The sequence below is a fragment of the Pipistrellus kuhlii genome, unplaced genomic scaffold (assembly GCF_014108245.1).
Source record: "Pipistrellus kuhlii isolate mPipKuh1 unplaced genomic scaffold, mPipKuh1.p scaffold_m20_p_24, whole genome shotgun sequence".
Lineage (NCBI taxonomy): Eukaryota > Metazoa > Chordata > Mammalia > Chiroptera > Vespertilionidae > Pipistrellus > Pipistrellus kuhlii.
In genome coordinates, this window is record NW_023425523.1 from 2,497,011 (window position 1) to 2,507,448 (window position 10,438).

The 10,438-nt window shown below is 39.7% G+C and overlaps 1 protein-coding gene and 1 long non-coding RNA gene across 6 annotated transcripts in view; one reads left to right on the plus strand and one right to left on the minus strand.

Moving 5' to 3' along the window:
• Window positions 1-9,593, plus strand: part of TRIM33 (tripartite motif containing 33) — a 50,190-nt gene extending 40,597 nt beyond the window's left edge. Inside the window, exons 17-20 of one of the 5 annotated variants that reach the window (XM_036452841.2) lie at window positions 1,261-1,335; window positions 2,920-3,072; window positions 4,519-4,588; window positions 4,667-4,899. In XM_036452841.2, the coding sequence (XP_036308734.1) occupies window positions 1,261-1,335; window positions 2,920-3,072; window positions 4,519-4,581 (291 nt within the window). In that variant the 3' untranslated portion in view covers window positions 4,582-4,588; window positions 4,667-4,899. Of the gene's footprint in view, window positions 1-1,260; window positions 1,336-2,919; window positions 3,073-4,518; window positions 4,589-4,666 lie in introns of all 5 variants that reach the window. The other 4 variants (XM_036452842.2, XM_036452838.2, XM_036452839.2 and 1 more) reach the window with 4 other exon arrangements.
• On the minus strand, window positions 3,109-8,562 carry LOC123652971. The gene is made up of 2 exons (XR_006742563.1): window positions 8,424-8,562; window positions 3,109-3,197 (listed from the first exon to the last, which is right to left on the minus strand). It is a non-coding gene; the product is annotated as an uncharacterized LOC123652971 (long non-coding RNA).
• Window positions 9,594-10,438: the final 845 nt, after the last annotated feature.

Below are 10,438 nucleotides of genomic sequence, written 5' to 3' on the forward strand. Positions count from 1 at the left end.
TTTGCCCCTTTCTGGTTTGGCTTAGTGCAGCGTTTTTCAACCGCTGTTCCGCGGCAGAGATGTTGCCTTGGTGTGCCGTAGGTGCAGACGAGACAAGAATTTTATAATTTTTCACTATTTTGTTTACTTAATATTTCATAATAAAGTAATTATAAAATACTTTCTTTGTGTTTATTTGATTCCTATTCAAGAGAATTACTTTATATATAGTCAATATAGGCACAGAGTTAAATTTTTTAACATTTTCTAATGGTGGTGTGCCTCGTGATTTTTTTCATGAAACAAGTGTGCCTTTGCCCAAAAAAGGTTGAAAAACACTGGCTCAGTGGATAGAGCGTTGGCCTATGGTCTCAAGGGTCTCAGATTCGATTCCGGTCAAGGGCATGTATCTTGGTTGTGGGCACATCCCCAGTAGGGGGATATGTAAGAGGCAACTGATTGATGATTCTCTCTCATCGATGTTTCTAACTCTCTATCCCTCTCTCTTCCTCTCTGTAAAAACTCAATAAAATATATTTTAAAAAAATATTCTAGAGTTGGGTTGATAATTTTTATATAATTTTGAACCTGAGTGGAATAATTTCAAGAAAGAAAATAAAAACATGTCTGGCCTGCCACAGTGGATTACAACTTAAGAAGCAAGAGCAATAATTTATAGATTACCAAGTAATCTATAAATTATTGTACAAAATGCTATATTGTACAAAATGCTATATGTGTATAAATAGTTGCATTAATAGTAGATAAATTACCTTTGTTATCAGATAAGAACAAAAGCACTGTGTCTTTGATAAGTGATTTAAAGTAGAACAGAAGATAGTTTCAAAACTAAACGGGAAAAGAAGCGGCTTTCTTTGGGTGTATGTTTATTGGAGAGCAAATAGTAATAATCCTATATAATAAAAGGGTAACATGCAAGTCGCACTGACCACCAGGGGGCAGACGGCTTAACACAGGAGCTGCCCCTGGTGGTCAGTGCGCTTCCGCAGGGGGGCCCTGCTCAGCCAGAAGCCCCGAAGCCTGCTGGCGAGCTCCCGCCTCCACTGCGCACTAAGGATGTTCGACTGACGGCTTAGGTCCCGCTTCCCGGAGGGCTCCCGGACTGCGAGCGGGGGCAGGCCGGGCTGAGGGACCTCCCGGAGGGCACAGATCGTGTGCACCGGCCTCTAGTGCTTTATAATGGTCAAGTCCTTATTCTCAAGGGCTTATTAGGCAAAAAACAAACAAACAACTAAGGGGTTTCTTTTCTCTTTTGGGCAGAAATGTGAACGTCTTCTGCTTTACCTCTATTGTCACGAGTTAAGTATTGAATTCCAGGAGCCAGTTCCTGCTTCGGTGAGTTGTTTTCCTTCATACCACCCTGGTGAGGACTCATCTATTAACACTCCAGCTTCTTGAAGAATCTCTCAACCTCTCCAAGGCTCAAGCTTTCTTTCCTAACACTGTTCTTCCCTCATTGGGTTCTTTCAGGGGATACACATCTGTGGTGACCTGTGTAACATGTTTTAGCATCAGACCTAATAGCATTTTAAATATTTATTATTAATCAGAAATTTTAGTAGGGCCAAGTGGATATGAGGTCCACTTGGTAAAATTGGAGTTTGTTTTTACAGATTTTGTTGCTTTGATGGAAACGTAGTGAATTTAATTCCCATGCCCTCTATTACCTTTACGGTAAGGGGTGATATGTATAATGGAAATAATCTTGAACCCAGAAGTCAGAGGCAACTTCTCTTTATAACTGGGAAAATTCCATATATTCTTGCCTTTACTTTTTAAACTGTGCTATGGGAATATTGGACTAGGTTATTTCTAAGATTCTAGTTCTATGATTCTAGGTTCTGTATGTTGGGGAGAAAACTAAGTATTTGAATAAACGTGTAAAATTGAATCTTTTATACTGACTCTGCCTTTATAAGCCCTCTTCTATGAAAAGTCAAGATTAAGAAAAGATTGGGAAATTTTGCAAGCCAATATTCTTTGTTTAACTTAAAGGGGACGTTAGTAAGGAATGAAACCTCTGAAGTCCTGCAGCAAACGGAACACAGGGGTGCTTAGCGCGTCATAAATGGCCCGAGACTGCCACATCCTCTATTTGTGGCCAGCATTCGCTGAGTTAAGATGTTACTGAATTCCAGATGTGCTGTGCAGTACTGAGGAGCAGACTTGTGTACGGAATGGGTTCAGAAAGGAACTTTACAGCACAGAAGGTCTAGACACAGGGAATATGTTTTGTGCAAATAGTAATCATCTGATATTAGGAAGTCTGTCTTGTCTTTAAGTTCAGGGACTTTATGGTGGAAAGTGACTTCCAAATTATTTTTCATGAACCATTGCAAAAGCTCTCTGCGCTCAGTTATTTCCCAAGGATACAAACTTTTGGCCAAGGGTCAGAGCCAGAACTTCCCAGCACGATCACTAAGTGGTTAACAAAAACTTTCTCGCTGAGGCTGGTGTTATTCCTGTCTTCCTTTGTTGCTGTGTCCAGACAGAAAGTTATGTCCTCTAAAAGATATCATATTCTAATAATAATAACAACTTTTGTAACCATTTCTTTCCTTTCCTATTTAAAATAACCTCTTCAGGAATCATGAAATTCTAATGAGTTTGATGTATCTTTAACATTAGTGACTGGCTCTCATTGCTATTTGCTTTCTTTCCAAATTTTCTTCTTAAAGATAGAACTTTGGGGCCTTCATAACATGGTTACTGCCACATACTATGAACATGATTTGACTTTCATGATAAAATTGGGGCCAAAGATAAAAAGGACATTCACTGTACCCAAAAATTTCGAGTAGCTGGCTCATTAGTCAATACATTTTCCCCCTGAAATTAATTATGCTATGGATTTTCAAATCAAAAGTAGTTTGGCATTTGAGAGAATCCTTATCTAGCTGTATTTATTTGCTCTTTTAGATACCAAACTACTATAAAATTATAAAGAAACCAATGGACTTATCGACCGTGAAGAAGAAGCTTCAGAAAAAGCATTCCCAACACTACCAGGTGCCCGATGACTTTGTGGCTGACGTGCGTCTCATCTTCAAGAACTGTGAAAGGTTTAACGAAGTATGTTCGCTTCCAAACTGGTCTTGGATTATTAGTTTTATTTTTTTGTTTTATTGTTTGGATTTTGCTTTTCCTGCCAAGTGATTTTTCTAATTGGATTTAAAATTTCTTTTTCTGCTTCACTTCTTGTCAAGAGTAAAATTGTCATCTATAGCTCCAAAGAAGAAAGTTTACTGTGTATGATTTGAAGTATATATTTAAATATAATAAATCAGGAATGTTATTAAATATCCCTTCTTGAACAAGTTAAGGATTAAGATATGTATAGAAAGTAGTCTCCAGTTAAGTAAGTTTTGTGGGAAACTATTATAAACGCCTAAGTTTTGGATACATTGAGGAAAGACATTTATAACAGTGCCCTTTGACTTTATTATTGACTATATAAATGTACAACCTTAAAATCACCAACAACCCTCTGGTGGCTCATTTTGAACAGTAGCCCAGAGTATATATGTTGAGTTTTTGGATCTCAGCAATGTGACTTTCATTAACAGCTTTGTATTTTTATGAGGATAAGCATTTGTTATCCCTATCTTGAAAAGAAATGTGATTTACATATGTATACCTCACTTAAGGAAATAATTTTGGTTATCTTTGGGAAAAGTCAAGTCTATTGTTAAGGAAATTTTTCATTATTACAGGAGGAGAAAATGGAATTGGATGAGAATTCATAAAATCTTTAAAAAAGGATTATTTTATTACTAAAGTCTCATCTTTATTACTGGTAAAAATTGGGTGCCATGTGACTATCACTAAAATAAATCACGTTGACTCTATTAAAATGTACTCATAGCTGCTTCTGAAAGCACCTAGGTGACTGTAAAAAATTTTAAAAAGTTCTTACTAGGTGAAAAGTCTAGTCACCTCAATAGCAGTATGCCACAGAGAACAGTAAAGCTTCACTCAAAGTAACATTAATACAGTCCCGAGTTTTTGTCTTGTTTTCTAATGCACTTAGGTTATTTTAAATAAATATGCTTTCATGAGCTATAGCTATCATTTGCCAGGAAGAAGGCCCATTTTTTTCTGCTTTAGCAATAGTTAAACAATTTATGGTTAACAAATTGCCGGATAGATGGCATTCCGATTAAGTGGTTTGTTGAAAGTTTGGCAGATTTTTAAAAGCAACATTTCTCACATTATTCATTTCACAGATATATTTCTCTTAAATAGATTGATATATTCTGACCAATTTCTTGACCAATTTCTATTTAGCTTGGCACCTCCTTGAAGAAATTCAGAATTTGCGACAATAATTATTGAGGTCTCAGTAGCTTTAGAACTTTGTAAGGAAAGTGGTCCATGTTCTGTAAAAGTTTAGGAAGCACTTACGGTCTGGTCATCGCACTTATAACCTGACACCCTCGTACGGCTGACTCTTGTCGCCAATCCTATGCAGTTGAATAATTTTAGAAAGGATTTATAATTTCCCTTTTTTTTTTTTTGACTCTGGTATCCTTTTTAGATGATGAGAGTTGTTCAAGTTTATGCAGAAACACAAGAGATTAATTTGAAGGTAAGCTTTTCAGACCATGCACACTTGGTGAAGGAATGTGCGTTCCCAGTGGGTGACTGTCCTGTCTTTTGCTTGCAGGCTGACTCAGAGGTAGCTCAGGCAGGGAAGGCAGTCGCATTGTACTTTGAAGACAAACTCGCAGAGATCTACCCAGACAGGACCTTCGCACCTCTGCCCGAGTTTGAGCAGGAAGAGGATGACGGGGAGGTAACGGAGGACTCTGACGAAGACTTTATTCAGCCCCGCAGGAAACGCCTAAAGTCAGACGACAGACCGATACATATAAAGTAAAGACACGACTTAACCCAGTTTAAACAGAGAGCAGACACACTTGTACGTGTTGCCTGAAAGTCTGCCTACCGTGGGGGCGCCTCCTTGAAGAAACTGAGAGCTTCACACAGTATTAGCGGAAACAGCGGACAGAAACCACGCTCCTGTCAAGAAGGGGAGGAACTCTGCACCATTGAAAGTAAAAACTAAAAGCAAAAGTGAAATACTCGGAAGATTTCTGTTACTAAAGAGAAGAGTTCTGTTAGAATTGGAAGATGATTATGTGGTATTGATTGATTGGTGCAGGATGCTGGATGTATAAGTTAATACTGGAGGGTCATGTCACTTGACAAACCGTCTCTGTGGACCACAGCGGACAGCTGTTAAACAACTCTGATGCCTCCCTCTCCACACACACACACTGGCTTGTTTTCTAGTGAAAGTTGAATTTTTTATGTCAATACAGATGTGCATTGAATCATACACTTACGTTTTTTCTCACTTTGATGCTGTTGGGCCTTGGTTTCTATATTGGTTTAAAGAACTCAACAGTATTTTTTTGTTCATACTTGGAGTCTAGGAAACACGACCATTGATCATTATTTAATCAACTTTAATGGTCTACTGAAATAAATACGGTAACTTTTCAGTAGGAGATCACATAATTAGAGTAATCATTCCCAGAAAACACGTCCACAAGTTGCACCTCTTAACCAAATCATCGGATCCTAGTTATTCCCATGAAGGCAGAATGTTGACCATTGGCTAGTTTTTTGTGTGTTAGATTTGACTGAGAAGGGATAACTGGCTCTTACCAGTCTTCCTTCATGTCAGCTTTCTGATAGACCACTATTGGCAAACGGTAATCTGTCAGCTACCAAATGTGTAAGATTTTCTGTATTTCACGTTGTCTTATTTGTAAATAGTGAACTAAAACTCCTGGCAGATCGGCAACATTTGCTGAGCCTGTTTTTTAAGCTAATGTGTATTCTTTACTAATGTTCCTATCAAGAATGGATTTGTAATATATGCTGTCTATTTCTAATGTTCACATTCATATTTTGAGGTTCTATCTTATTTTAATAGAGAACAGACTTCTCAGAAAATCTTCAGAAGCAGCTTATTATTAAAATATCAAACTATTGAAATAAACCCGGTGGGGTTAGATTACTCATCTGTCCACCAAGTGGGACATTGCATGAACTGGGCCTAAAGGACAGAGAAGAGACTTGTAAGTAAATCCTGGAAATGAGCCAACCCCCACTTGAATGGTCCTGGAGTAACCCAGCTGACCCCGATTTCAGCTCCGAGGCAGACAAGCCACTGGCTGTTTCATTTTTCTCCTCCTCATTTGTGATGCTCGTGCCCCAGATGTGTGTCTAGACTGTACACAGGCTTCTCTTTAGTTGGATTAAAAGTGTTAAGTCCTGTTTTTGTATGGACACAGAATACAGTGACCAAAATAGAAGACCCTCCATTAGATATTTTCAGATATCAGCAGATTTGTGGCAAATCGTTTGCCTTTTAAAAAAAATCCAGCTTAAGCAGTTCAGACAGGTTACTCGGAAAAAATTATCTGACATGATTGTCTTAAGAGGTAAATATTTTTTAGTGCATATTGAATAAAATAAAGTGTTTTAAAGAACTTATTATGCAAACTCCTTCGGGTTGTTTTTCTTTTCTTAAGTGGTGGGGATAAACGTGACTATGAATCCAACCTTCTAATGGGATTGATTTTATCGTTGCTATTGACTAATTTCATCCTCTAGCTTCTCTTTCAGTTTTGTTGTAAACTTAAAAAACATATTCCAAACTCATCTTGCTCAAATTTTATAGAAGAGTTTTCTGGTAAGAGAGAATATTGTTTAAAAACGCTTTTATCTGAGCTTATTTCCCTCTTTCCTATATTTGTGATTTCATTATCAGGAGACATACCTAAGGCACATTTTTGAAAAGTGAAGAGTTGGCCGTGTGGCTTCATTTTGTCTGTTTTCTGTTTGCTCTCTCTCACTATTACTAGATAGTAAGTCATAAATACTTTCTACCATGGCAGAAGAAACAAAATTTTAGTAAGTATTTATATCTCAGTACTCGGGGCCTTAAAAGATAATGTGTCCCTTAAAGGTGTTACCGTGTCAGATGGGGTTTGGCCCCTTTGTTTTAGGATTGGTTCTTAAAGAGCCACTGTGTCAACATTTAAGCGGCTCCGTTTCTGTGAATAAGGTAACTCATGCAGCTGTCAGAAAGCCACCGTTGAATGAAGCGGTTCATTTTAGATTTCATTTAAAGCTGCTTTTTTTGCACACAGATCACTGTTTCTAAGCTGATCTGTGCACTAATATAACTGTCCAACAGTATTAACCTGATATTTTTACACGATTTCCTATTACGTTTTAAAAAGATAAACATCAAACGTTGTATATCAGTTCCTGTTTTTATACTCGAGCATTTGTATTCCTCCTTGAAAGGCAATATTTTAGATTTGGAGATGTTAATGTTTCCTCAAAAGCTTGCAAAGCTCTCGCCACATTTCTGCTGTGAGAACACCAAGAATGAAGTGTTCCTTAGTCTGTTCTGCTGGTCCGCATTTGTATATTGTAACGCTGAGCTGGTTCCCTGAAGGAATTGCTGTATAAGGTGAAGCGTGTGTGTTCACATCCTGACATGCAGGCCATGCTCTGTATGGAATGGCAAGCCCCGGCCCAGAGCAGTGACCAGGCATTGGAGCTGTTGCTGCAATTACCCATTTTGGAATCAACAAGGTACTTTCTGACTCTTGTTTCTTATATAGGGGAATTTTAAATAAAATTTAAAGTCAGTTAATTCTTTTTGTTGTAAAAAGTTTTTAAAATTTTTCATTAATCCAAAGAAACAATGTTTTTAAATAGAAGCAAAGGGTTTATAGTGTGCAATCTGTAGATTTATCAATTACCTCAGCAGGCATCCTGCCATGTAATTATTAGTGATTAGTGTTAATAAGTTAAAAGATTTAGGTCTTCTGACTATGCCCTTGGATTATGGCCTACCCTATGTAATTAAACAGTCTCTTAGTGTCCAAAATGGGAGTAGATGCTGTGGCTCCCTCTCACTTTACCTTAAAAAAATGTTTTTATTGATTTTGTAGAAAGAAAGGAAGGAAGGGAGAGGGAAGGAGAGAGAAATATCAATGATGAGAGAGAATAATGTATTGGTTGCTTCTTGCACACCCCCTACTGGGGATCGAGCCTGCAACCTGGGCAGGAGTCCGAGATCACTTGGTGCATGAGACTGCCCAATCCACTGAGCCACACTGGCCAGACACCCTTACCTACTTGCACTCCCAACAAATGAAGGATGAAAGTCTCACTTCTTGCTAGCACTGCTTATTTGCATAATGAGCATTAGGTCAGTGAGTAGCTTTATAAAATCTACCTACCCCATCTCTCCTAAGTGAAACAATCAGTTCTTCGCTCCTGCCATCGGCGTCAGTGATCCGCTGAAGGTGAGCCACGGTTCCCAAGGGGCATCCCAGTGCTGGACCCCGCTGTTCTCCTCACGGTCCTCTCCTCCCTGACAAAGCAATAACACGCTTTCTGTCTGCTGCCTCAGCATGCCATAACCCTCTCCCAGACGTGACCATAGGAAAGTTTGTATGCATATCACCCAGTCTGTCTCTTAAAAATGAAGAAAAGTGTATGCTGGAGCTAATGACAATATATTGCGGCATTTTATTTTAAAAATTGGAGAAAGTTGCATATTTTTTTAAAAGTAGGTGTTTGAGTAAAAAAATTGAAGGTACTTTTTTAAGAAAAAAATTTATATGCCTCAGTTTACATAGACATTTCAGATTTCAACATGTTACTCTGGGATATAACGGTTCCTTTTACTTGGTCAAAATGCATGTGTAGCATTTCTTCAGTCTTAGTTCCTCGTGTTTGCCTTTGTGGTCTTTTATATATATTTTTTTATTGTATCGGAGAAACAATTATCCTAAAAAATAAATCCATTTGGATATTTGTCATAATCAAACTATAAAATGTACAAATGAAGTTTAGCCCCTTTTCTAGCAAGTGATCTTTACAATGAAAAGTGCTGTTCTTTTAAATTCACCAAATTTGTATGGGGAAAGGCACAGAATAATTTCCTAAGTGCCACTGCAATATTCCCTTTCAAGTGTGGCCTAAATTTCAATCTTAAAGAAACGCATGTCTGCTCCTGGTCTGAAAAATGTAGGCATTTACTATGTTTTAAATCACAGTGACAGATGTACATAAACCTCTGAGAAAAGATTTGTGCAATCTGAAAGCCTGTTAATTTCCTGTGTAGAAATGCTGACACACGAAAGGGTTAAATTCACAGCCTTCCTGGTTCCTCGCTACCGGTGTTTCCACTGGGGTCCTCCCCTCATTTTATTCCTCCTCCCACAACTTCCATTCTTTTGCACATAGCTACCTACCCTTCGATATGATTCTTAAAGGAAAAGTGCTGTTTCTGTGGTATTGTATTCTCTAAATAATCATATTTAATTTTTTAAAACAAGGTTGCAGTTTCTAGTTGTTCCGTTCCTGTGTTTTGCTGGTGTGTAATAAAAGTAAGATTTTCTTTTCCTGGTTATTTAACACAGTAGCTGCCTGTAAATATTCCTTGTTATACTGCCCTGGAATGTGTTATAGAAGTTGTATTAGATTAGTTTAAACCTTGTTTGAAAGCCACATTGTTTTGGTTATTTTTATTAAATTAGAAAATTGAAAATGTTTTCAAATGAATTTCTTTTTTTCTTCCTCATTGAGTAGAGAATCATTTAAATTCATTAAAAATATTTACACTGCGTGTAGGCACCGGAGGTACAGTAGTGAACGCGGGAAAAGACAGCCCTGCCCTCACAGTGTTAGACTCCTTGTGAGACGGCGAGGGCCAGGGCAGAGACTGATCAGTGTGGCAGGAACTCACAGGAAAGAATCGAGCCCGCACAGTCAGGGCGGTGAGCTCTCACTGATAACGTAAAGCTGGTGCAGGCCGAGTGAAGAGGCTAAAACACACAAGCCTGGCAGTGAAAGGATGTGTGCATCTCGGGAGCCGAGGCCCGGTGGCTGGGATGGAGGAGGGTGGAGGAGAACGGAGAGCAGGAGCCCTGAGGGGGTGGAAGGGGCCCCTGGGGAACATGCAGCACAGCGGGCCTGAGGAGCCAGTGGACTTCCTTTCGGAAGGCCATCTCACCGCGGCGGCCAGCGGGAGGCTGGAGCGGAGCGGCCGGTGTCGGCTCTTGAGGAATCCAGGAGCCTGACAGCTGCCTGGCCGCGGAGAAGAGGCTTTCCGGAGATGGAGGAAGGGAAGTGGATCGGTAACGGGCCATGGGACCCAGACTCACGTGATGGACGGTGGCTGGGGGTGCGAGCCTCGCCTGCGCGGTGAGAGCCATCCTGTTCTCCGCATCGCTGGGGTGCGCGGTGGTGCGGGAGGCACTGGCAAAGGGCCGGTCCGCATCCAGCCGGGCGTCAGCTCTTCGTTTTCGGTGACGCTGGCAGCTGGCGGAGGGCAGGCGGGTGCTGGCAGGCGAGTTGGACGCCGGCGGGAAGCCAGTGAGGACCACAGCCCCGGGGA